Here is a 27759-nt window from a genome sequence, read left to right on the forward strand (position 1 = left end):
TATGAGCTTTCTGAATTTTCTAAAGTGAGCAGAGATTAGTTTTGTCGTCAGGGAGAAAAACAGCCTGTTCCATTACGGTAGGAGGATGAGGACTGTGATGTTTAATTTTACGTGTCAATGTGGGGGGCATCTGGGGATGAGATTAACATTTAAATTAGGGAGCTGTGAGTAAGCAGCCTGCCCTCTGTAATGTGGGTGGGCCTCCTCCAATCATTTCAGGGCCTCAGTGGAACAAAAACACTGTCCTCCCTGAGCCAGTGAAATCTCCCTAAATTCCTGCAGACGCCTTCACACTTCACCTGCACCATCGGCTCTCCTGGGTCTCCGCCTGCGGCCCACACTGCAGGTTTCAGACTTGCAGGCTCCATAATCATGTGAACCAAGGCCTTCTAAGAAATCTGCTTCTACATACATACATCCCATTAATTCTGTTCCTCTGGAGAATCCTGACTCATATGAGGACAGGCAAAAAGGGATCTGTCTCTTCAATGGCAGGAGGCTAGAGAGGGAGGGCTCAGAAGGTCCCAGGGACACAAGCCGCCAACAGAAGGTTTCATGGCAGGAAGCCAGGGGTCTCCAAGGAAACAATATCAGTTGGATTTAGACAAGCAAAGTGCATGCAGAGCAGGGCCTGCAGCGTCACAGTGATGGGCTCCATACATTTCTGGCAAAAAGGGGTGTACAGATGACAGGCCATCCCTGCCCACTGCTGTGCCCCTCTGCCTTCCAACAAGCAACAAGAGTGCAAAGCAAAGGGAGACGGAGACACATCCTGGTCTGCTGGGAAGAGACCTTTGGGAAGGTACATTTATGAAGCGCCTGCTGTATTCCGGAAGTAGACAGGCTTGCCTTCAGACTTCAGCTCTGCCGTTTAATAGCTATGTGACCTTGAACAAGGCCCTCACACATTTAAATCCATTGCTTCATCTGTAGCTGGGAGTAACAACACTAACTACACAATCTGTAAAATGACCAATTCAAGCTTAGCGCAAAGCAGGCAGTTAAAAAGATGGGAAGCACGACTGCATTTTTTCTTTTTTTTTTTAACTGGAAGCGCTGAAATTCTCAGAGAATGTTATCAAACTTTGAAAGAGACCCCAATCCACTGCAAGGTCACCGTCCCCACCCAGCAAGAGCAGCGCCCTTACCTTCTCCAGTTCTGCCTTGTGCACCGGGGAGCTTGGTGGAGGAGGACACTCTGAATCCACGGGGCCACTACAACCACTGTAGGCTTCTTTGATCACCTATAAAAAGCACAGACACTTTGTGAGTATGCCCAAAGGCAGAGATACTTAAAGGCTTGAACTGTGAGTTGTACAGACAGAGGCACATGGCGTGGTAGGGAAACTCATGGGCTCAAAGCACCTGGCTCTGAGTTCCAGCGTGCCAGGTACTCATTTGTTCACTCACCCATGCATTCATTCACCCAAAGTCTATCAACGCTGGTACTAACACAGGGCATGGAACATGCAACTACGTTTCCTGCTGGCATGGAGTTTCATTCCATGTAATTTATTTATCGCCATGAACAATAAGGGTCACCAAAAGAATGACAGCAACACGAGACCGCAGTAAGTGCCACAAAGAACAAAAGATAGTGGGTGGCTACTTTAGATCAAGAGACCGGGGGGCCTTATGCAATGATGCTGAAGGGTCCAGCCATGCGAACAACTGGCGGGAAAAGGCTCTGGGCAGCAGGAACAGCTGGTGAAAAAGCCCTGCGGTGGATGCGAAGAGTTGGGAATAAGCCGGAGTGCAAACTGGCAGGACGGGAGAGGGAGAACGTGGTAGGAGATGAGGCGGGAGGCCAGTAGGAGACTTCAGGCCCAGGAGAAGACAGACCCTAGGAGCATTTCAAGGAGAGGAGGGACTGGATTCAAGAGCATTGGCTCAGGACCTAGTGCCTGGGTTTAATCCTGGCTTTAGCCTTGGACAAATCAATTAACTGCCCTGTGCTTCAGCTTCCTCATCTGAAAAGTGCAGGTGCAACAGTGCCTACCTTCTGAAGGTTAAATGCCCCAAGACAGGGCCTAAAGCATAATCAGCACTTGATTGTTAAAAGGCTGTAGAAAACACTCTAGTTGCTGTGGGAAGAAATAATTATACAGGGACAACAACAACGAAAAAGCATAGGGAAATCCATGAGAGGACGTTGCTGTAGCTGTGCAGGTGGCAGCAGAGGCTGGAGTGACCCCCCTGAAGACAGAAGGACAGAAAGGGAGTCAGGAGGTACCCGAGGGAGAATCGCCAGGCCCAGCTGGATTGGACATGGGGCTTGAGGGAAAGAACTGACTCCAAGGTGACTCCTGGATTCTTAGCAACTGGGTGGTGCTATTTACTCAGAGGAAGACTGGACAGAGAAATGGGCTGGGTGGAGAGAAGCCAGTTTGAAGTCAACAGCAAACTTCTAGTCAGTGCTAGAAATAAACTGGGAGCCATTGGCAAAAGGATGATGCTCACAGCCTTGGTCTGTATGAGTTTACCAGGGAAGATGGCAAGACAGAGAAGAACAGAGATCAGGGAGAAGGACCCGGAGCCCGTTGGCGTCAAGGAGTAGAGTTAAAGGAGAGAAGCTGGTAAAAGATGCTGAGCTGGAAGGCACGGGAAAGCAGGCAGAAAACCAGGAGAGCACAGTCTCCAAGGAGAGGGAGAAGAGAGCTCCACGGAGGGAGATGAGCCGAGAGAGACAGAGACAGAGACAGAGACAGAGAGAGAGAGAGAGAGAGAGAGAGAGAGAGAGAGAGAGAGACAGAGAGAGAGAGACAGAGAGAGAGAGAGAGAGACAGACAGCCGTGACTCCCTAAGGGAAGCGGAGAGACTAGGAGTGGGGGAGGAGGAGATGAGCAAAGGAAGGCGTTTCCAAAGTGTTCCTTCTCCTGCTGAAGGATGCTTCCATTTTAATGAAAGGCAGCGTGAGGATGTGGAGGGAAGAGGGAGGAGGCAGAGAGGCTAGCACATCCTGTCTGACAAAGTCCACTTTCTCAGTAAGACTATCTGTTACCAGGCCAGGCGCAGTGGCTCACACCTGTAATCCCAATGCTTTGGGAGGCTGAGGTGGGCGGATCACCAGAGGTCGGGAGCTCAATACCAGCCTGACCAACATGGAGAAGCCCCATCTCTACTAAAAATACAAAATTAGCCAGGTGTGGTGGTACACACCTGTAATCCCAGCAACTCAGGAGGCTGAGGCAGGAGAATCTCTTGAACCCAGGAGGCAGAGGTTGCGGTGAGCCGAGATCGCACCACTGCACTCCAGCCTGGGCGACAAGAGTGAAACTCCATCTCCAAAAATATATATATACATATATCTGTTACCCGCTGTGTGGCCTTGGGGGAAAGTATTTAATCTCTCAGAGCTTCAGTTTCCTCCCCAGCGAGGGAATAAGTGTGAAGATTACCTGTCTTGCAGGACTATGGTTAAACTGAGACAGTGAGATCCGCTATGGAAGAAGTCTAAGCCAGCATGTGGCACGTGTACATTCAAACCATGGAAGCAACACCGTCATTACTGTCAGCATTTTGATGACCTATGATAAGAGCTCAGAAAATGATTCTGGACTAGACTTCCAGATGCAGGGATGGTGAGCATGCAGGACAGGATTCCGTGCACGAGGGCTTTCCCAGCCGCCCCCTGCATGCAGTCACCACATGTTTCTCCAACCCCTACTGAGCTCATCAGCAACCAGGCCCACTGTGATCACGGGGGACGTGCAGCAAATAAGACAGACAAGGTTCCAGCACTTGCAAAACTTACATTCTTAAAACTGAAAAGTTAGCAGGCAAAATTTTCAAAATGTCTTCTATTCTTTTTAGGACTAAGCTGCAATTTCAGTTAAACTCAAGCTTCTTCTGGGCAAAAAAGAAACACCAAAGTCCCAGATATGTGCGTAGTAATTTTGCAATTGGGCCTCCACAGACAGATCCAAATTCCCTCAGCTTGTGCTAGTGCTGGGATTAAATCCAAGGCCTGACAAGAGACCAGGATAGTGTTTCCAGCCATTTTGCTCCTCAGCTGTTTTATGAAAAAACAACAGAGTGATGTCCACAGTTGAGACTACAGAAGAGAAAAAGAAAATGAAAGAAGAAACCCAGAGAGCTCGCTGTCATATCTCCTCTTTGCTAATGCCGAGGTGTGAAGCATGAGCAAACCTGAACCTCAATGCAGTGATCTGTGTGTCTGATCTCTCTTGTTTCTCTCGCTTTCAGGCTAATTGCTTTTTTGGTCTTTACTCCCTCACCTACCCTAAGGTGTTTATTAAGTCTCCAAATGACAAGGCAAATTTTTATTTGATTTGAGGACAAGACTTTCTTTTCACTAGGGAAGGCAAGTTCACGCAATGGAAAACTCCTGAGCTTCTGCGACAAACCCACCTGGGTTTAAACCCCAGTTGGACCACTTGCTGTTTATGTGAAGCTGAGCAATTCTCAGAGCCTTGCTTCCTTTCTCAATAACACGCACAAAATAATACCTCAGGGGGTCATTGTGAAAACTAAACGTTAAAACAAATGGGAAGTATCCAGCCCAGTATTTCTCCCCTAACAGGCATTAAGGAAACCTGAACTCTTCCCACGATTATATTTAATAGTGTTAAATAAATGAAAATGTGCTTCCATTATACAAACGCACCTGACATGCTCTTCATTTTACACTAAAAGGCTGTACCCCATAAAACATAACCTGCCAAAACCCATCATCTCTGGCAAATGTTTTTATTCAAAAAAACGGTTGTCTTCTTTCTTTTTCTTTTTTTTTTTGAGACAGAGTCTTGCTCTGTCGCCCAGGCTGGAGTGCAGTGGCACGATCTCGGCTCACTGCAAGCTCCGCCTCCTGGGTTCACGCCATTCTCCTGCCTCAGCCTCCCGAGTAGCTGGGGCTACAGGCGCCCGCCACTGCGCCCAGCTAATTTTTTTCTTTTTTTTTTTTTTTGTATTTTTAGTAGAGACGGGGTTTCACCGTGTTAGCCAGGATGGTCTTGAACTCCTGACCTCGTGATCCGCCCGCCTCGGCCTCCCAAAGTGCTGGGATTACAGGCGTGAGCCACTGCGCCCGGCCCCTCTTTCTTTTTTTTTCAACAGGGGAACTTGTTTGGCAGCACTACTCCAATTATTCCCAGCAGCCTCTTGGGTAGGGTGGAGGGGCTGGCTGTGTGAATGGTGTCTTCTGGAGGAGCTGTGCTTTTTTTTATATAGCTAAATAGAACTCATCTTTCAAGATTCAGCTGAGGTCTCCCATCTTCAGGAAGCCTGCTCTGGCCCTTCTGTGTGGTCCATGAGGCAGGGCTCCCCCTCCACACATGCCCACAGAGGCCTGTGTCTCCTACTAAGTTGTGCTCGTGTTCATAGGAGGGGCTGGGCCTTGCTTTTGTCACTGTTCCCAATGCCTACTTCAAAACAGCAACCAAAAGTTTGATTAAAGGGAAAACAATGAGGGAATGAGGAAAGAAATTGGAATTAAGATTTCTATGAAGAAAAAAAAGAAGGAAAGAAAAACAGAAGGGAAGAAACGTAGGCCATCACTAAAATAAGAAAAGCCTCATGACCAAGCTTCCCCAGTCCTCGGCACAGGTTTCTAAAATCTTCAAGAGGAAAAAGTGTTGTTTTGTGTGTTTTTTAAAGGAAAGTAGATAAAAGCCATCTGGCACATACGCACTTCCCCACTCAGCCCTACCCTAAAACACACACCCTGGCTAAGCTCCTGGCAGACTCGCCTGGTCCCTGGAGTGTCCCCATCCCTCTCCTGTTCCCATCAGCTCCGACTTTCTAGCAGACAGACGAGGCTGCCCAGCATCAAAGCACCTCACGTAATCGCCTTTCCAAGAAGCTTTCCGGGTACACCCAACCATGTAATCTGAATGCTTAGAATGGGGAACACAGACAAGCCAGCCACGTTTGCTCTCTAATCATTAACTTCTCTCCCAGCTAGAACTCACATTGCCCCAGGAAAATAACAGCATCTCCAACAGTGCTTGGGAGGATCGCATTCAGCAACCCAGAGCAGGCCCAGGATCAACCTGGTGCCCAGCGAGGGGGTGGCTCATGGCATCCCAGCTTCGTGGGACTCTCTTCCCCCAGGCATAATAACTATGTCCAAGGTATGAAGAAAGGCATTGCTAAAAATATGCATCCGCATAAACCAGTCTTTATTCCCACAAAGTTTTTCAACCAGTCGGAGAGGTCAGGTTATTTTCATGAAACTGTCTTTCTACTTTGGATCTCTGTTGATTGCCAAGCTGCACCTGCAGAGTTTAGTCAGAAGTAATAAGTAAAGCACTGATCACTCCAATTCTTTGAACAGCTATAAATGAGGCTTCTATTAATACATTTCTACTTGAAGAGCCATGTCCTATGAGGTTCAATGTGTATTTAAGAGAACTGGATCCAAATTCAGAATCGCAAATCCTCCAAAAAAACAAATTGTTATATATTTTGTGGTATTTTGTTTGCTTTTAACTTGAGCCCTCGACTCCAGAAACACAATCTCTGCACATTTTTTAAGGAAATCTGACCACTCCGTTTCTGGGAATATTGGCTCTTGTCTTCTGTTTGACCCCTACACAAAGGCTCATGTTTTCAGCATTTGTGTACACACACACACACACAGAGACAGTCAGTTAATTCTGTCAAGAGCCACTAGTAATGGAAATTGGAGACAGAGAGCAGAAACAAATTTGGCAGTAATTCTTGCATGAGTATGTGCAAAGTCAAGCACTGGTTAAACACAGTTCTCATGGTTTTTTTAGACTTGACAAAGGGCGTGTGCAACCTCATTAAAGATTTTTAATGGTTACATTAAAATTACGTTTCACAGAAAGTCAAATCTCACATGTTCTCACTCATGTGGGTGCTAAATAATGCCTACACATGAATGGAGAGTGGAGAATGACAGCAATGGAGGCCGGGAAGGCTGAGGGAACGGGAGGAAGGGGGATGGCGAGAAATTGGTTAATGGGCACTGAGGGAATGGGAGGAAGGATGGTGAGGAACTGGTGAAGGGTACAGTGTACATTATTTGGGTGATGGATACCCTGAAATCTCTGATTTGACCACTATGCAATCTATGAATATAAATTTATACAGATCTTTTCCAAAGCTGTGTTTCAAAAGACTGAAAGTCTGGTTCATTAGTACTGAACAATATGGGATAACAGCAGTTTATATTAATAAAAGACTTGGCATTTGTATTATAAAACAATTCATGTTAGAGACTTGTTAACCCTAAGGGGTAATACAAATATTATCATTCATATTTTCGCTGTTTATTATAGTTCTAAGAATGCATTTATATCATGATTTCATTCTACCCCTTTGAAAATTCTGATGATTATTTCCACTTGATAGATAAACGGGAAAGGGTTTATTGCCCCAAAATATCATAACGAGTTAATGGTATTCCAGGAATGTACCCTATGCTTCCCAACTCTCACCCACCTTTCCATCACTCTAGCGCACTACCTTCTGGCTCACCAGGGGTTGTTCCTTTTATGTGGCAGTTCTTTAGTTTTTAAAAAAAATCTACCTCAGTCACCAAGACGTGGCCTTTACAAGGTGAAATAAAGAGCTATAACAACACTGACTTCTTTCGAATTAAAAACAGATAATTTTAAAGACATCAACTATTTGGAAAGTAAGCACTATATTCCCAAATAAACCATTAGTCAAAGAAGAAATCAAGACAGAAATTAGAAAATATTTTGAGCTGAATAATAAAAATACAAAATATCAAAACATAGAGGGTGCCGTTAACACTGTGTGTAGAACGAGACATGTAGCCTTCAATGCATGCATAAGAAAAAAAGGCTAAAAACTCAATTATCTAAGTGTACGCTTCAGGAAGTTGCGATAATTACAGCAAATTAAGCTAAAAAAAAGTAGAAGCAAAATAATAAAGAAAAAGAACTACATAAAGTAGAAAATGGTCACACTACAGGAAAAAAAATTAACATAGCCCAGAAAGATATTTTTTGAGAGAATAAAATTGATAAACTTCTGGCAAGACTGTGAAGAAGAAAAGGCAGCAGGCACAGGGCATTTTTACTCCAGTTGCCACACAGAAGAGCATGCAAGACCATCACTCCCACCCTGACAAATAAAACAAGTGGCTATGCTTAAAAAAAAAAAAAAAAAAAAAAAAGTCCTAGTACATCTGAACCCTTCTGAGCAATGAAGATGCAAAAAACCTACATGAACTAAATCCTAAAAGTGAAGGCTCCTTTGCAGGAAAAAAGTGACCCACAGGCCCCCTTCTAACTGGTAGAATGGTGGGTGAAGGGGGAACCCACCATATTTGGGACAGGGAAGAAGCCAGCCAAGTTCTCACTGTGTGGGCTGGCATACCTGTTGACAATTCAAGGTGCCCCGGTGACAGAATGAGTCCACAGTCACCTGCCAACTCTCTCCAGGGTCTTTACTGGGTATGCAGGTACAGAACAGAAGCTGGAGGCAAGGAAACAGAGTTTGGAGAGTCCCCACCCCACCCCGCCGCCCCCAGAGGCACAGCCCTTCTCCCAGGTGCAAGGCAGTTGCCCTACAGGGGAAGGCAGGGAAGCAGAGAGACGCCCCTCCCAGGAGGCCCAGGCTTCCCAGAGCATCCACAGCTGGAGACAGAGCACAGCACAGAGGGATTTCGCCCAAGGCACAAAAAGCCAGAGGCAAGACTGCAGAGAAAAGAGACCACTTAGCAAGTGAAAAAGCTGGCCGGTAGGCCAAAAACAAAAACAAAATCAAGCTGGTTTAGAAAGCTGGCACTTGACTGTAGCACACAAAAGAGATCTTCAGATTTTCACCACGGGTCTTGGGTCCTGGGCCATGCCATGCCAACGACAGGAAACTCCTGATCCAACACGTCAATGGTTTGGAAGGCAGTAGGGGAGTGAGAGTGAGGCAAGGTGAAGCTGCAACAACGTGCAGCCCCTCCCCACCTGCAGGAGAGCCAGATACAGGCTGCCAGTGGGGAGCAGGGCAGGAGGCGGGTACACCCTTCTCCAGGGAAATAGGACTCTTGTCAGTCTCTGCTGTTCTTCTACACAAAATGCATGGAATGTCATGGAAACTCCTGAGACAAATTCAACAGAGGCAGCCCAAGAGCTGGGCCCAATATTGGAATGACCAAAGATGTTAAAATAACTAAAATAAAAAATGCTGAAATAGCTCATGAAAAGGCAGGCGACATAAAGAGATGGAGAACTTCAGCAGAGATGGAAACGATTTAAAAAAGAAAGAAAGAAATGCCAGAAGTGAAAAATGGATCTCAGAAAAGATGACGTCATCAGCTGGGCTGAAGAGCCCACAGGAGAGGAGAGGACCCGTAAGCCCGAGTACAGGTAAACAGAAGCGTCCAACCAAGCTGAGCCACGGAAGGAGTGAAGGAAACCACAACGGAGTATCCACAATCTACGGGAAGTATCAGAGGACCCAACATACCTACAGATGCAACTTCAAAAGGAGAGGAGAGACCGGGCGCGGTGGCTCACGCCTGTCATCCCAGCACTTTGGGAGGCTGAGGCAGGTGGATCACCTGAGGTCAGGAGTTCGAGACCAGCCTGACCAACATAGAGAAACCCCGTCTCTACTAAAAATACAAAATTAGCTGCACGTGGTGGCACATGCCTGTAATCCCAGCTACTTGGGAGGCTGAGGCAGGAGAATCGCTTGAACCTGGGAGGTGGAGGTTGCGGTGAGCAGAGATAGTGCCATTGCACTCCAGCCTGAACAAGAGTGAAACTCTGTCTCAAAAAAAAAAAAAAAAAAAAGGGGAGAGAGGAGAGAAAAATGAGGCGAGAGAGGACGGCCAAAAGCTTCCCAAAGTGAAGCTTTTGAGAGACACCAACCCACTGAACAAAGAAGCACAACCAACCCCGAGAAAGAGGAAAAACCCACACCACCGCACTGAGACACATTGCAGTCAGCTGCTGAAAACCAGATGTGGAGAACAAATCTTAAGAGGAGGACGGGGGGAAAGGACACTCCACACCCGGAGGACCAATGGGCACAAAGGGCGGGTGACGTCTCACCCGAGCGAGGGAGAAATGAAGACCCTTCCAGACAGTTAAGGCTCCCAGAGTTGACTTCCAGAAGATTCGCTGTATAAAAAAAGGTTTTTTAAAATTTTGTTTTAATAACTTCTTTGGGGTAAAAGGAAATGAAAGTGACTGAACACCCAAATCTTCAGGAGGAAATGAAGGGCATGTGGAAGGTGAATTCAGCCCGGTGAATATTAAAGACGTGGCTTCAAATGTGTGTGTCCACAGGATTCAGGTTCCGCAAGGACAATGGATACAGTAAACATATTGTGATTCTTCCTTGAGAACTCTGGCAAAGCCACTATGGTACCTGCACAGCACATTAAAGCCACTCTGTGTTCACCTAGGGCTGCTTGAAACCACAAGATGCTAAGAAATCCCTATAGCGTCGCCCCCACGCCCCCCGGCTGGCTACGTGAGCTTGGGATCCACCAGCACCAGGACTCTGCTACGTCCTGGTGAGAAAAGGAAAGCAGCATCTTCAAAACTGCTTAAGATGATTGCCTCAGGGTGTTTTGGTTTATTTTGAAATTCGAGACAGCAGCTTATTCACCATGTTGTTTCTTCTTTCAGCGGACACAGGAAGAGTCTGTCTCTCAGCCTCCCCCACAGTTTGGCCAAAGGAGTGTGGGAAGCGGTGATGTAAGTCCAGTTCTTGCCCCCAGAAACATCCTGCTGTCATCAGCTATCCGGCCTGTTCTCTGCAGGCGTATGGGGAGCCTAATGAGATGCAGAGGTGGTGGCAGAGGAAAAGCAACAGTGGTAACAGCAGCTTAGACTTATGTAAGGTTCATGACATGCTTTCTGCCATTCTGAACACTCTGTCTTAGCATCTCATCCTTACAATAGCTCTAGAAAGCAGATACCATTATTATACCCGCCTTTACAGATGAGGAAACAGAGGCATTGAGAAGTCACATAGCTTGTCCAAGAAACACAGTGCCTAACAGCTAGGGCCCAGGTCACAGTCCCAGGAGTCTGACTCCAGTCTGTGCTCTACCTATACCGTCTGATATGGTTTAGCTGTGTCCCCACCCAAGTCTCATCTTGAATTGTAGTTCCCATAATCCCCATGTCTCATGGGAGGGACGCAGTGGGAGGTAATTGAATCATGGGGGCGGTTACCTTCATGCTGTTCTGGTGATAGTGACTGAGCTCTCAGGAGATCTGATGGTTTTATAAGGGGCTTCCCCTCTTTTGCTCCGCACTTCTCTCCTGCTGCCATGTGAAGAAGGACGTGTTTGCTTCCCCTTCCGCCAAGATTGTAAGTTTCCCAAGGCCTCCCCAGCCATGTGGAACTGTGAGTCAATGTAACCTCTTTCCTTTATAAATTACCCAGTCTAAGATATTTCTTCACAGCGGCATGAGAAGACTAATACACTATCTCTCAACACAATACTGGCTCCCAAGTCCTTTTCCTGGCTGTGTTATATTATGCTGAACTTAAGAAGCAATTATAAAAATCAAGTAAAACTTTATTCAAAGTGGTTGTAGGATGCCATTTACCCTAACTGCCTATCTGACTACAAAAAGACTTATTTTCTCTGATATCCTACCACTTCCCTGAGGCCTCCTCTTAAAAGGAAATGGGGGTGCTGAGCAAGGGTAGTGATTACCAAACCTGGCTTTGCCTCAGTCATCTGAGAACTCCTTAAAAAGAGAATTATAAGCAAAGAATACAGACAAAAACAGCAAAGGATATAAACACAGTTCACAGAAATACTGATACAACTGTAGGCTCTTAAACCCTATTAAAAATACTCAGTGTCATTCACAATAAGAGGAGTGCAGATTACAACTAGACTGAGATACCATCCTTCCACATCAGACTAGCAAAAATTCACAAGTTGGCTAACACACCCTATTGGCAAGGCTACAGGAAGAAAAGGCACTCTGATATATTGTTGGTGGGAGGGAAAATTGGTAAACCTCCTAGGAGAGTGCCTTAGCTATACATCAAAATTATAATACGAATGCTGATAACCTTCATGGAAGTGATTACTCTTTCTGAGAATTTAGCCTACAGACCAGCAAAAGTGTGAGATGAGATAAGCATAAGGTTATCTAATACAGAATTGTCTGTCATATCAAAAGACTGAAAGCAACCCAATGTCCATAAATGGGAGACAGACTATCTTTTTGAAGTACGGTCTATTCATACAATAAAATGTTATAACCTGTAATAAAGAAAGAGGAAATGCTCTACTCTCTAAATTGCAAATATCTCCAAGATACTTTGTTTAGGTGGGAAAAAAAACAAGGTCCAAAATGCTGCACCCTTTCTATGGGGCGGGGCGAGGGGGAAGCAGATGAAATCTGCATTGCTATTTGCTTGCCTATGGACAAGGAAACTCTGAAAGAATACATACAAAATAGTAACTCTCCTGCACTGCTGGGAGAAGGGAATTGTACAAATAATCTTGGAAGACAATCTGGCAGAGTCTGGTGATGCTGAAGGTGTGCACATGCTAAATAAGGCAATTCCAATGTAACAGGAGCGTCCTAGAGAAGACATGAAACGCGAGGCTGTGGGACACGTGCTGGAAGATCTCACGGCACCTCGGCCTGCAGTAGCAACAGCCCGTGAGCACAAAAAGTGGCCATCAGAAGCAGATAATTCTGAGTGAGAAAATACAGCTGCAGGGTTTGTGGAGTTTGAAGCCATTTACACAGAAATTCTAAAACGTGAATAAAGTATCATTTACCTTGAATGGTTATATACACATATAAGTGAAAGGTTTTTTTTAATTATTATTATTTATCTTTAGAGACAAGGTCTCATTCTGTCACCCAGGCTGGAGTGCAGTGGCCCAATCACAGCTCATTGAAACCTCAAACTCCTGGGGCTCCAGCGATCCTCCTGCCTCTGCCCCCCAAGCAGCTGGGACTACAGGCTGTGCCACCATGCTCAGATAATTTTTTAATGTTTTATAGAGATAGCCTCTTGCTATTTTTCCCAGGCTGGTCTTGAACTCCTGGCCTCAAGTGATCCTCCCGCCTTGCCCTCCCAAAGCACTGGGATTACAGAAGTGAAAGTATTTTTTTAAAAGCATACCAAGATAATAATAAAGACCAAATTCAGATAAAAGTCGCCTTTGGGAAGGGAGAGAGACTTAAATAGGGGAGGCATGTTTCTATTCTATCTGTAGCATTTTAGACCTTAAAAGGATATAAAAATGATACAAAGTAAAAAGGGAAAAAAAGATTCTTAAGTCCCTAATAAATCTGAATCACCGGGAATCAACGTTTTTTACATCTCTAAGTGTTTCTGATCTAATGACAGTATCTGGAAGAAACTACACTAGCCCATCTCAGGTCTCTGCTGGCCCAAGATAATTCTGTAACTGCTTGAAACTAGTTTTGTCATCTGACTTTGCTTTCTAATCAAGACTTCTTAGATTCCTGTACCATTATATGTACTGGAAGTAACATCACAGACATGAAAAATAGAGTAACTGAACAATTTAAACTCTTTAGAAAAGATACTTTACCCCGTATTATTTACTTTCCTTTTAAGAAAAATCAGCAAATGCTTAAAAAAAAAAAAAAAAAAAAATTCTTGCAATTAACTTCCGTTCATAAATGGAGTCATCATTCTATAATTAGCTAAGTGCCTCTGATCTATAAGTAGCTCCCATCTGGTGAAACACGATACAAGATTATTTCACCCCATCAGCATCTGACATCTTGAGAAAGTTTTGTTTTTACTAGTCTGTTTGTCAGCGCACTGTCGGCTCTATGCCCTCTCCCAGTGACACTCCAGGATGACTTCATGTCAGACCAGCACCAGCAAGAAGGAGGCTGCTCTTCAGTGTGCAGGAAATACTTAACTAACTGTAAGGACAGAGGAGAAAAAGAAGAAAGCTGAAGTTTCAGAGTGGCCTTTTTTGGGTTTCCACTGAGGAACAGCTAAGCACAGAATGCAGAAGGATGGGTACAGGTGACCAAAAGCATGGGATCGGGTGAAGAAAACAGAATCATACAGAAAGCTTCGCACTGAATTCCATAACTGTCGTTCCCTCCTTACGGAAGGGATGGCACTATGGTCATAGAAATGTGGAATAAAAGAGGGAACGGCAAACTGTCAGATGGCCCAACACAGTGAGAATGAAATGTGAAGCCAGGAAACTCTGACTTAGACCCCCTGCTTGATCGCTTATGGATCATGGTAGCACTTCGCCCACCTGAGACTCAGGCTGTCAGCTGACAAATGAAACTACACACGCCTGCTTTGAGGTTAAGAAGCAATGATGGCAGAGAAGTCCCTTGTGAGTGTAAAAGGCTTTAGTGAAATTGGTAATGGTGGTGGCTGATGTATAACATATTAAAGTTCCATGCTGGGAAGGCTAAGTAAGCTCGACAGTAGAAACTTCCGATCACAGGACTTCCAGAAGGATCATCTGGAGGGGAAAAAAGCTCTCCTCAATCTCCTGTATGATACAGATGTGGGAAGAGCCTCAGCCACTGCCAACAACATGAAAAAAAAAAAGCATCTGTGTGTCCTGAGCAGCTGGCAGACAGCGGTGGGAGCCACTGCTCTCGTCATGGGGTCAGAACCACATGCTTTCCTGCGGATGACAGCGAAAGAGACTGAAGGTTTGATGGAGGGAGACCTGTGTAGCATAAGACCTTCTGCTATGAAGTGTTCTACCAGGTTTCCCCACCCCACTCCTGAGCCCTTCTCTCACAACAGGTACTTGCCGGCAACGATGGACTAGGTGGGTTGGGCCAATCTTCCTGATGAAGACAATTAGAAAAGCAAGATAACCATCACTCTTCACAGAACTGGAAAAAACAATCCTAAAATTCATATGTTAAAAAAAAAAAAGAGCCCACATAGCCAAAGCGGGACTAAGCAAAAAGAACAAACAAACGAAGGCATCACATTACCTGATTTCAAACTACAGTATAAGGCCATAGTCACCAAAACAGCATGGTACTGGTATAAAAATAGGCAAATAGGCCTAGGGAAAAGAATAGAGAACCCAAATACTACAGTCAACTGAACTTCAACAAAGCAAACAAAAACATAAAGTGGGGAAAGGACACCCTTTTCAACAAATGGTGCTGGGATAATTGGCTAGCCTCATGTAGGAGAATGAAACTGGATCCTCATTTCTCACCTTGTACAAAAATCAACTCAAGATGGATGAACGACTTAAACCTAAGACCTGAAACTATAAAAATTCTAGAAGGTAACATCAGAAAAACCCTTCTAGACATTGGCTTAGGCAAGGACTTCATGACCAAGAACCCAAAAGCAAATGTGATAAAGTTAAATAGCTGGGACTTAATTAAACTAAAGAGCTTTTTCATGGCAAAACCAGTCAGCAGAGTAAACAGACAAACCACAGAGTGAGAGAAAACCTTCACAATCTATATATCCCACAAAGGACTAATATCCAGAATCTACAACGAACTCAAACAAATTAGCAAGAAGAAACCAAACAATCCCATCAAAAGTGGGCTAAGGACATGAACAAACAATTCTCAAAAGAAGTTATACAAATGGCCAACAAACATACAAAAAAAAGCTCAATATCACTAATGATCAGGGAAAGCAAATCAAAACCACAACGTGATACCACCTTACTCCTGCAAGAATGACCAGAATCAAAAAATAATAGATGTTGGTGTGGATGCGGTGAACAGGGAACACTTCTACACTGCTGGTGGGAATGTAAACTAGTACAACCACTATGGAAAACAGTGTGGAGATCTCTTTTTTTTTTTTTTTTTTTTTGAGATTAAGTCTTGCCCCGTCACCCAGGCTGGAGTGCAGTGGTGCAATCTTGGCTCACTGCAACCTCCTCCTCTCAGGTTCAAGCAATTCTCCTGCCTCAGCCACCCAAGCAGCTGGGACTACAGGCACGTGCCACCATGCCTGGCTAATTTTTTGTATTTTTAGTAGACACAAGGTTTCACCGTGTTATCCAGGATAGTCCTGATCTCCTGACCTTGTGATCTGCCTGCCTCGGCCTCCCAAAGTGCTGGGATTACAGGCACAAGCCACTGCGCCCGACCTGGAGGTTTCTTAAAATAATTAAAAGCAGAAGCACCATTCAATCCGGCAATCCCACTACTGGGTATCTACCCAGAGGAAAAGAAGGCATTATACAAAAAATACACTTGCACACACGTTTATAACAGCACAATCCACAATTGCAAAAATGTGGAACCAACCCAAATGCCCATCAATCAACAAGTGGATAAAGAAACTGTGGCATACACATACACACACACACACACACACACACACACACACACACACGCATATATATATACAATGGAATACTACTCAGCCATAAAAAGGAATACATTAATGGCATTTGCAGCAACCTGGATGAGATTGGAGACTATTATTCTAAGTGAAGTAACTCAGGAATGGAAAACCAAACATTGTATATTCTCACTCATAAGTGGGAGCTAAGCTATGAGGATGCAAAGGCATAAGGATGATACAGTGGACTTTGGGGAATAACACAATAGACTTTGGGGATTCAGGGAAAAAGGGTGGGAAGGAAGTGAGGGATAAAAGACTACAAACTGGGTGCAGTGTATACTGCTTCGGTGATGGGTGCACCAAAATCTCACAAATCAACACTAAAGAACTTACTCTGTCACCAAACACCACCTGTTCCCCAATAACCTATGGAAATTAAAAAAAAACTTTTTTTCACAAAAAAGCAAGATAAAATAGAGGAAGCATCTTTCCAAAAGCATGAGGCAGCTACTATGATAGTAAGCAAGGCCTGGGCCAAAATCCAGAAGAAGATGGAAATTCAGAAGGGAAGCCTGGTGGCTGGGACTGCCTTGCTACCCCAAGGGGGCAGCTGAGGGGCGAGGTAGAACCTCCAATGGCTCAGTGGGAAGAGAGATCCAAGCTGTAGTCCAGGGCATGCCAAAGAGGGGGTCCCTGGCAAAATACCCACAAGCAGGATGGAGACCCCAACGGAATGTAACTTGGAGTTAAGAGTGAACTAAAACAAATATAAACCTGCCTTTGAATGGACTGCAGGTGGCCTTAAAGTTACCTGGGTGGCTCTTGAATGGACTGCGGGCGGCCTTAAGGTTACCTGGGTGGCTCTTGAATGGACTGAGGGCTGCCTTAAGGTTACCTGGGTGGCTCTTGAATGGACTGTGGGCTGCCTTAAAGTTACCTGGGTGGCTCTTGAATGGACTGTGGGCTGCCTTAAGGTTATCTGGGTGGCTCTTGAATGGACTGTGGGCTGTCTTGAGGTTATCTGGGTGGCTCTTGAATGGACTGAGGGCTGCGTTAAGGTTACCTGGGTGGCTCTTGAATGGACTGAGGGCTGCCTTAAGGTTATCTGGGTGGCTCCTGAATGGACTGAGGGCTGCCTTAAGGTTACCTGGGTGGCTCTTGAATGGACTGTGGGCTGCCTTAAAGTTACCTGGGTGGCTCTTGAATGGACTGTGGGCTGCCTTAAGGTTATCTGGGTGGCTCTTGAATGGACTGTGGGCTGTCTTGAGGTTATCTGGGTGGCTCTTGAATGGACTGAGGGCTGCGTTAAGGTTACCTGGGTGGCTCTTGAATGGACTGAGGGCTGCCTTAAGGTTACCTGGGTGGCTCTTGAATGGACTGCGGGTGGCCTTAAGGTTACCTGGGTGGCTCTTGAATGGACTGAGGGCTGCCTTAAGGTCATACCTGGGTGGCTCTTGAATGGACTGAGGGCTGCCTTAAGGTTACCTGGGTGGCTCTTGAATGGACTGTGGGCTGCCTTAAGGTTACCTGGGTGGCTCTTGAATGGACTGAGGGCTGCCTTAAGGTTACGTGGGTGGCTCTTGAATGGACTGAGGGCTGCCTTAAGGTTACTTGGGTGGCTCTTGAATGGACTGAGGGCTGCCTTAAGGTTACCTGGGTGGCTCTTGAATGGACTGTGGGCTGCCTTAAGGTTACCTGGGTGGCTCTTGAATGGACTGAGGGCTGCCTTAAGGTTATCCGGGTGGCTCTTGAATGGACTGTGGGCTGCCTTAAGGTTACCTGGGTGGCTCTTGAATGGACTGCGGGTGGCCTTAAAGTTACCTGGGTGGCTCTTGAATGGACTGCAGGTGGCCTTAAGGTTACCTGGGTGGCTCTTGAATGGACTGAGGGCTGCCTTAAGGTTACCTGGGTGGCTGAAAACCTCAAACCCTGAATTTAGAATAAACTAATTTTGGAGCGCTAACACCCCCAAGTGTGCGGGAGAGGCAAGGGAAAATGCTCCTTGGTAGTGGAAAGCAGAGTTCTAGGAATCAAGTTATTTCCATAGGAACAACTGGGGACCCCCGTGAAAAAGAATGAAGTTGGACCCCTACTTCACAGTGTATGCAAAAAATTAAATCAAAGTGGATCAAAAATCTAAATGTAAGAGCTAACACTGTAAACTTCTCAGAATAAAATACACATGTAAACCTTCAGGACCCTGGATCAAGTAATCAGTTCTTACATATGACCCAAGAAGCAATAAAGAGCAAGGAAGAACTGAAATCTGCTTCAACATGGACGGACCTTGAAAACACGACACTAAATGAAAGAAGCCAGCCACGAAAGCCCAAGTACTGTAAGAGCCACTTCTGTGAAATGCTGACAACAGGCAGCTGTACAGAGACAGAAAGCAGGTAAGTGGCTGCCTAAGAAGAACAGGGGTGGTGGCAAAAGGGCAATGACTGCTAATGGGTATGGCATTCTTTGTTTTTGAGACAGGGTCTCGCTCCTATCACCCAGGCTGGAGTACAGTGGCGCAGTCACAACTCGCTGCAGCCTCAACCTCCCAGGCTCAGGTGATTCTCTCACCTCAGTCTCCAGAGTAGCTGGGACTACAGGAACGTGTCACCATGCCTGGCTGATTTTCTGTATCTTTTAGCAGAGACAGGGTTTCTGCATGTTGTCTAGGCTGGTCTCAAACTCCCAGGCTTAAGCAATCGGCCCACCTTGGCTCCCAAAGTGCTGGGATTACAGGCATGAGCCGCTGCGCCCAGCCAGTACAATGTTCTTTTTGGAGCCATGAAATTCAGCATCTAGACTATGGTGATGGCTGCACAACTCAGTGAATATACCAAAAAAAAAAAAAAAAACAAAAAACACAAACCAATGAATTGGACTTGAAAAGGGTGAATTTATGGTATGTGAATTATCCCTCAATAAAGCTGTTATAAAAAAATTATTTCAATAATTTTTCCCCTAATATAATGCCGAGCGTGAACTTGAGATAACCTGGCACAAGGATGACAAAAATGACATGAACAAGTACAGCACAACAGACAACAGAACCAGGTTCAAACTCCACCAAAACCACTGTCAAACCACCATGCTGATGACATTTATGAGGATAAACGTCAAGTAAACGTTTCTAAAAGAAATTTAACACTGTACAAATAGTATTTCCAGCTTGAAGAAGAAACAACTAGAAATTCTAGATACAAGCCAAAATGAACTCTAAAACAAAAACAAACCAAAAAGATTAGAGATTCTAGCACTGAACACTACTGCCACGGACGGAATGTGTTCCCCCAAATTCATATCCTGAAATCCTAACCCTCAAGAGGATGGTGTTACGAGGCAGAACCTCTGGGAGGTGACTAGGTGAATGGGATTGGTGCCCTTATAAAAGAGGCCCTAGAGACCTGCCTTGTCCCTTCCGCCACATGAGGACACAGATGGAAGATGCCATCTGTGAACCAGGAAGCAGGCCCTCACCAGACACTGAATAGAATGGTCCCTTGATCTTGGACTTCCCAGACTCCAGAACTGTGTGAAACACATTTGTTATAAATAAGCCACTCAGTTTATCATATTTCATCAGAGCAATCCAAGTAGACTAAAACAACTACCATCACCAAAATTAAGAACCCAGTGAACAGGAACACATTTAATAGCAGATTACAAGCAGCCAAAGAGAGAAATAATGGGCTGGAAAGTAACAAGAAAAATAAACCAGACTAAAGAAGAAAAAAGAATGGTTAGGGCTGGACACGATGGCTCACACTTGTAATCCCAGCACTTTGGGAGGCCAAGGTGGGCGGATCACTTGAGCTCATGAGTTTGAGACCAGCCTGGGCCACATGGAGAAATGCTGTCTCTAGAAAAGATACAAAAATTAGCCAGGAATGGTGGCATGTAATCCGAGCTAACTTGGGAGGCTGAGGGGGGAGGATCGATTGAGCCCAGGAGGCAGAGGTTGCAGTGAACCACGATCATACCACTAAATTCCAGCCTGGGCAACAGAGCCAAGCCTTGTTTCAACAAACAAAGAAAAGAGGTTGGTAAATACGAAAAGAAACTAGAAGTAAATATAGTGAGAAAGTCTAACATATATTTAAATGTAGCCTCAGGGAAGAAGGAGAAATGTGGAAAAGCTGTATTTTAAGAAAATGGCTGAAAAAATTTTCCAAAACTTAGAAAGATAAAAATCCACAAGATTTCAGAAGCCCAGCCAATCCCAACCAGAATAAAATTTAAAAAGAATTCATATGCAGACACAATAAAGTGACACTGTAGAAAATAAAAGTAAAAGAGAAAGTCGTCGAAGCAGCCTACAAACAGAGACAAGCTGCCTTTTAAAGATAAGAGTGAAAGTGACGCGGGGTTTCTGATTAACCTCCATGTCATCAGAATATTTAGCTATTAAAGATAAAACTCTTTGGGTGAATCCATCTTGCCTATGCTTGAACAAAATTAAAATTAAAATTAAAATGGATCTCAGAAAGGCATGTGGAACTGAAATGGCTGTGAAACACAGCAGACAACCTACCTTCAGCCACTGCTCGGCCTGTTCCTTGCTCTGGACGGCGAGAACAAGCGGGTCCGTGCCCTGCTGAGTAATCTTCAGCTCGTGCTTCTTCTTTTTGCTGTCTTTCGGGATGTACGTAATGTTACAGCCTTGGAGTGGCAGTTCCATCTGAGGCTGCTGGTCCTTGGAACTTTTATAGCACTGCATTCAACACAACAAATCAACTGATATTATAAGGGAGTTCAAACAGAAACACTTGAGGAAGCTCTAGCATCATGAAAACGTGAGTGCGGGCAAGGCATCTGAAGGTCTGCATCTGCAGATGAGCAGGTTCTCACACACACACACACACACACAGTGCTCTTCACAGACACTTCGCCTCCAAGTGTAAAAAAGTACATCCATTCACTGATTCAGAAAAACTTACTGAGCCTCTATCGCAGGATTCAAAAAACACCAAAAGTCCCTACTCTGATACGGTTTATGATCCAGTGGGGCTTCTTCATTAAATTACATGAATGTATTTACATAAATAAAAACATAGGCTGGGCACGATGGCTCACGCCTGTAATCCCAACACTTCGGGAGGCTGAGGCAGGTGGATCACTTGAGCCCAGGAGTTCAAGACCAGCCCGGGCAACATGAAGAAACCCCATCTCTACCAAAAACATAAAAAATTAGCCAGGCATGGTGGCGTGTTCCTACAGTCCCAGCTGCTTGGGAGGCTGAGGCAGGAGGATCCCTTAAGCCTGGGAGCCCGAGGCTGCAGTGAGCCATAATAGCACCACTGCACACCATCCTGGGTGACAGAGACTCTGTCTCCAACAAACAAAGAAAAACAAAACAAAACAAAAAAACCCAACACACACACATAAATATATATTTAACATAAATGTTTATTTAAATGTATATATAAAATACATTTATATTTATGTGAATAATATATAAAATATACTATTAGATTTGTTGCAACTCCACAGCCCTAATGAGAGAAAATGGAATAATTTGGATACTTTATTTAATAACCTATATTGCTTGTTATCCGCCTATCTCATCTTCTCTTTCTGAAAGACATAAATTATTTTAGTAAGACGATAATAGCAATGTATAATATACAAAGCTGATGCATCTACACAACTGACATTCACTCTAAAGATTTTGACTGGTAAGGTTAGAACTGAGACTTAACTCAAATGGGTCTTGCTTAATCTTTATCTGTAAAACTGAGAATCAAATTATTGCCCAAAGCTTCCCCTACCCCCGTTTGTTTACTTGTACTACTTGGGGCCAAAGCATACCTCCTAACAGTCCAAGAGGGCAGACCTGGGTCCTAGATCTACTACTAATTTATCTGCATCCCAGGGAGTTTCTTAAACTTCCTGAGTCTGTTTCCTCGTTTGCAAAATGTGTTTTGCAGTTATTGTTATTATTATTTTATGGAATTAAGTTATTAGCAACAATAACATCTGCTACCAAGTGCTGAATGTCGACATCATATAAGGCATTTCAGGCACCTCAATCAGCACGGTGGCTCATTCTGCAGATTATGAAACCGAGGTGCAGCTGGTTAAGTCACCTGCCTGAAGAGTTAGGCAACCTGAAAAGTGACAGACCAGGACTCCAGCCCCAATTGTGCACGTGCAGAGCCTGCATCTTGACTCTAAACATTCAATGATGTAGGAAGGAATGAATAGATAGCTATTTTCAGAAGTGATTTCTAGAATCCTTTCCTGGTTTGTTTTTGGGGTGTGTCTGTGTGTGTGAGTGTGTGAGTGAGTGTGTGTGTTTGAGATGAAGTCTCTCTCCGTTGCCCAGGCTGGAGTTCAGTGGCACGATCTTGGCTCACTGCAACCCCCCCATCCCGGGTTCAAGCGATTCTCCTGCCTCAGCCTCCTGAGTAACTGAGAGTACAGGCGTGCGCCACCACACCCGGCTAATTTTTGTATTTTTAGTAGAGACAGAGTTTCACCAGATTGGCCAGGCTGGTCTCGAACTCCTGACTTCATGATCCGCCCGCCTCAGCCTCCCAAAGTGCTGGGATCACAGGCCTGAGCCACAGCGCCCAGCCTTCCTGTTTCGGTCTTCTAAATCCAGGACTTTGAAGTACACAGATAAGAAATACATCCCCTTTTTAAAAACTCAACTGATCTGAAAAGGAAGAAAAAAATACCTCAACTAACCTCAGATTTTTGTGAATGTTGACCATTTGAGATTTTCTGCATTTTGGGTATGTATAAAAAGAAAGGTGAAAGGCAACTAATCGTACAATGGAAGGAATCGGAAAGGGAATTTTATTTTTTGATTTTAAATTGTGTAAACCTTTTTAATCGACATGTAATAACTGTACACATTTATGGGGTACAGAGTGATGCTTTGATACAGAAAATGTATAGTGATCAGATCAGATAATTAGCAAACCCCACATCTCAAACGCTTATCATTTCAGAAAGGGAACTTTGTAACATATTCTTCCTTAAGTTAAATGCCTCATGAGAGAGATGCTATCAGCAATAGGACAGGCTGCAATCTGGCAGTCCTAGCAGGCGGGATTTCCTGGGAAGCCGCCTCTACAGCAGACAGCAGCATGCAGGAGGTTTATGAATGGGTGTCCTGAAGACAACACCAGGAGCAAGGAGAGGGAGAAGTGGCGTGGGCAAAGACGCCCAGTTTGAGTGGCCTCAGGGATACCACCATTAGAGCTCTGGGGCTGGAAGGCCCCATCACAGCTGCCCAGTGAGTCTCGGTCTATTCCTCACACACACACACACACTGAATGCAGACCCCTGGGGAGGGAGCTCGGCCTTGGGCTCTAGGCCCCTCTTCAATGCAGACAGTCCCCGAGGTGGGCTCACCAGCCCTGCCAAGGAAATGCGACCTTCAGTCCCGAAGCGGGAATCTAGGTACATCACAGTACCCACCCCAGAGCTACTTGAGCACAGAAGGAACAAGTTCCAGAAGGAGATGGAAAAAAAGCTGTTAATGGTGGTAACTTGTGGGAAGACAGACTGGGAACATTTAGGGGAAGAACATGGCTTTTCCTTTTCTGTGCTGTTTAAACTTGGAAAGTATTTGCTTTGATCACTGTTCATTATTTTGTATGCCAATGGGGGTCATGTGGGCCCTGAATGATAGGTCATTTTTCAAAGGAAAAAAGCTTCATAATAAAAGTAAATAACTTTGATTCTGCATTTGACCAAACAGTGCTTTCACCTGCTTTTCCACTAATTTCTTCTTATTCACAACTACTCTTAGTAGTAGGTATTATCATCCTGGTTTTGAAGGGGGAAAGCTGGCAGGGGCCCAAATGGAAGACAAAGCAGGGGAGGGGGGAAGAAGTTAGGGGGTGAGGGAGAGGAGGGCAGGGGAGAGGGACCAGGGACTCAGAACCCCAAACTGCTAATCCCTACACACAACCGCGAAGCTTCCCTCACTGGATTTGGAAGCTTCTCTTTTAAATGAAAGTTGATTATGTATTTCTAAAACATTCATATAACATATCCACATCTTGTAGCCATTATATCAGACTGGAAATAAGGACCACATTAATCTTCTTTTTTTCATTTTTTAATATTCCCCATGGCATCATTTTTGGCACATTCTAAATCTGGGAGAAATTCACGCCACATTTGTGGAAAAAATATGTACTCTGTTTTAAAAAACTGAACAAAAACATTAAAAAATATATAATGTCCTAGGAACTTAGTAAAACAAAAAAAGATTCCCACAATTCAAAGATGAAACCTGGATTTACAAAAAAAAAAAAAAAAACATAAAAAAAGGATTATCTGCTCCACTAGAGTGCTCTACAGAAACATAAATTCTCGTTTTCTAATTAATGATATAATTTTGAGCAATGATTCCCCCAAGGTTAATCTGAAGGAATAACAAAAGGCAAAAACATACTTTAAAGTTCATAATTCTAATAACCAACCATGGTTTCTAAAAAAAAGGCAGCAGGAAAAGAAGGAAGGTGGGGAGGGAGTGGGGAGGAGGAAGGGACGCCACACCGTCCTCCCGGAATGCAGCCTTCCTGCTGGGGCCTCCACTGGAATAACCCCACAGCAAGGTCCAGGTTCTCGCCTTCCCTGCTTCTCTGTTCTTTACTTGTCTTCCTGTTCTGCCTCTCAAATTAAAAAAAAAAAGAGAGAATTGGCCCCAAGCTTTCCAGAAGAATTTCCTTTCCTGGCTGCTCCCCGTCCCACTTCTATGAGCTGGCTTTGAGGAATCCACTGACTCACTACAAATGAGAAAATCCATCTTGCAACTCCTGGCAAGTTAAAATCTTGTGCATTTCCACAGACGCAAACCACAGGCCCTGCCCGGGAACGGGAATGATTTTGTCCGCTGGCTGCTTTTGGAGCTGGGAAACCGGCAACCTTGAACACACAACACGGGCGAGTGCTCCCTGATGGCGTGTGGGGGCCCCCGGCATGGGACTGCGGGGAGCTCAGGGCACCTGGCTGACGCCTGAGTGCTGCCCTTCCTGCACAGCTGATGTTAATTGTGACTGGATATAAATGCCACGGCTTCTGAGTGCAGCAATCTTACAAAAAATGCAAGCGATTCCAAATGTCTTACCAGCAGTTTGGTGTCTTTGATGACGCAGAGCAACTTGGTCCACTGGCCGAACCGCTTCTTCCGCAGCAGGAAGGCGCAGATTTTGGCGTCCTTGACCAGGTCCATGGAGGCCTCCTCAGAGGGCCACTGGTGCCGGGTTTTCTTCCCCTTCCCATCCTCCTCCTCTTCATCATACGACTCGTAAGAGCTGCTCATCGCATCGGAATCATAATCTGTAAAAAACAAACATACACTGGTAAAAAGGACTTCTTTACCTTGAAGTTTACCCATGGGCTCAAGAGCACGTCCTCTTATTTTTAATCACCAAGTAACTGAATGAGAAAGGGACTTCTGCTCCTTAAGGGAAAAAACAAAAACAAAAACACAAAAACAAAAAAACAAAAAAACAATGCTGAGACTTGGGCAGTGGAAACTCAATGACAAGGTGAAGTGCCTACAAATTCTGTGTTTATAAAAACTGTTTCTAGACTGTTTCATATGGACGGGACCCCACGCTGACCCGACACTGACTCCTCGCCACATTCTTGCAGGACGAGCGCCATCCTCATTCTGCAGAGTGTTCCGCCATACAGAACTCTTGCCCATGGAGGTCCCTTGCCCTCCCACGTCCGCACCTTTATGTCAAAGACCTCCCAAGGCTGCAATCTGCTTCTCCCTGCTGGCATCCCCACGTGCACAACATCTCTGACACTCAATATGCGACCAAGGGCCACCTCTCCCTTCTGGGGCATCCTTGGAACTTTGACAGAAATGTACACCTGTCCTTCTAATGGGGCCCACCTCACTCTGTGACACACTGGCATGTACACTGCTGTGACTGACAGTTTCCCAAACACATCACCCCTCTGCCACCTCAGGGTCTCTGCATGTGCCACGCCCTCTATCAAGCTTCCTGTCCATCCACTCGCCCTCCTGCCTTTGCCTGGTAAATGCTCTCATCTTTTGGGGTTTAACTTCCTGACACCTCCTCCAGCAAACCCTCCCTGAATCACCAAAGCTGGGTACTATGGACTGAACTGTGTCCCTCCCGGAAATTCAAGTGTTGCAGCTCTAACCATAATGACTGTATGTAGAGATAGGACTTTTAGGAGGTTACTAAAGTTAAATGAGGTCCTAAGGGAGGGGTCCTAATCCCATAGGTCTGGTGGTCTTTTAAGAAGACAGAGAGAGAGAGAGAGAGAGAGAGAGAGCTCTGTCCCCACCATGTGAGGACACAGTGAGGACTTAGCCATCTAAAAGCCAGGAAGAGGCCTCGCCAGAACCCAACCGTGCTGGCAGTCTAACCTGGACTCCCGGACTGACGAGCTTCTGCTGTGGAAGCCCCCCATTGGTGGCATTTGTCACTGTGGCATGAGCAGACTAATACACTGGGTCAAATGCCCTTCCTCTGAGCCTCCACATGGCCCAACACAGAGCGGATCGCAGCACACCTCAACACTGGCCCCCACTGCAGGCTGTAAGCCCCCTGAAGAAAAGGAGACCATCTCGTTGGCAGTGATCTCCCCGGCACCTAACAAAGTACCTGGCACAGGGCAAGTGCCCAAATAACTGTAGAAGGAAGCGCATTAAATGTCTTTAAATTAAACTGGCAAAGCCCTTGGAAGGGCCAATGGCGTAATAAAAGGTCTTCCTAAATACCAGCACCCATCATTCCTCTCATTACTTTCAGCTGCGCTGGATGATAAGCTCCCTGAGACAGGATCTGATTCATCTCTGGATTCCCCTCAGCCCCCAGAATCATCTGGAACACGTTTCTTTCTCAAAACATACTTAAGGGATGAACACCTAAATGATAGATGAATGAGAGATAAGGAGAACAATGGCCAATGCGGTTGCAATACTGTGCAAAATGGCAGAGTCTGCACAGAAGAGAACTCATATTTTTACTTGCTGGAAACTGGAGTTTAAGTTGTACTCAGTAATCATGTTTGCCTTATAATTTCCTTGCAAAGATTCAATACTAGCAGCAAGGAACAGAAAGATTTAAAGTTTAAGTTGAATTTTCAACAATGAAAAGTTGTCCAGGAGGCCAGGTGTGGTGGCTCACACCTGTAATCCCAGCCCTTTGGGAGGCCAAGGCGGGCGAATCACTTGAGCCCGGGAGTTCAAGACCAAGCCGGGGCAACATAGCGAGACCCTATCTCTATAAAAAGTAAAAAGCTAGCCAGGCATGGTAGGGCACGCCTGTGGTCCCAACTACTCAAGAGGCTGACGCAGGAGGATCACTTGAGCCCAGGAGTCCAAGGCTGCAGTGAGCTGTGATCCTGCGCACTACACTCCAGCCTGGGCAACAGAACAAGATTATTATTATTTTTTTTTTTTTTTTTTTAAGTCCAGGAAGGATTTTAGGCAAAAGCTAAGGAGATTGAAGAGGTAACTTTGACAATGGCACTAGCAATGGGCTGAAGAAGGGACGAGGTAAGAGACAGGAG

At 45.2% G+C, this 27759-nt stretch overlaps 1 protein-coding gene across 5 annotated transcripts in view; it reads right to left on the bottom strand.

Moving 5' to 3' along the window:
• Positions 1 to 27759, bottom strand: part of AFAP1 (actin filament associated protein 1) — a 181354-nt gene that overhangs the window by 59070 nt on the left and 94525 nt on the right. For all 5 annotated transcript variants that reach the window (XM_009447331.4, XM_009447333.5, XM_016951278.4 and 2 more), the window contains exons 5-7: positions 25328 to 25539; positions 20771 to 20950; positions 1149 to 1244 (exon numbers count right to left, since the gene is read on the bottom strand). In XM_009447331.4, the coding sequence (XP_009445606.3) occupies positions 1149 to 1244; positions 20771 to 20950; positions 25328 to 25539 (488 nt within the window). The remainder of the gene's footprint in view (positions 1 to 1148; positions 1245 to 20770; positions 20951 to 25327; positions 25540 to 27759) is intronic.

Source organism: Pan troglodytes, chromosome 3 (assembly GCF_028858775.2).
Source record: "Pan troglodytes isolate AG18354 chromosome 3, NHGRI_mPanTro3-v2.0_pri, whole genome shotgun sequence".
Classification (NCBI taxonomy): Eukaryota; Metazoa; Chordata; class Mammalia; order Primates; family Hominidae; genus Pan; species Pan troglodytes.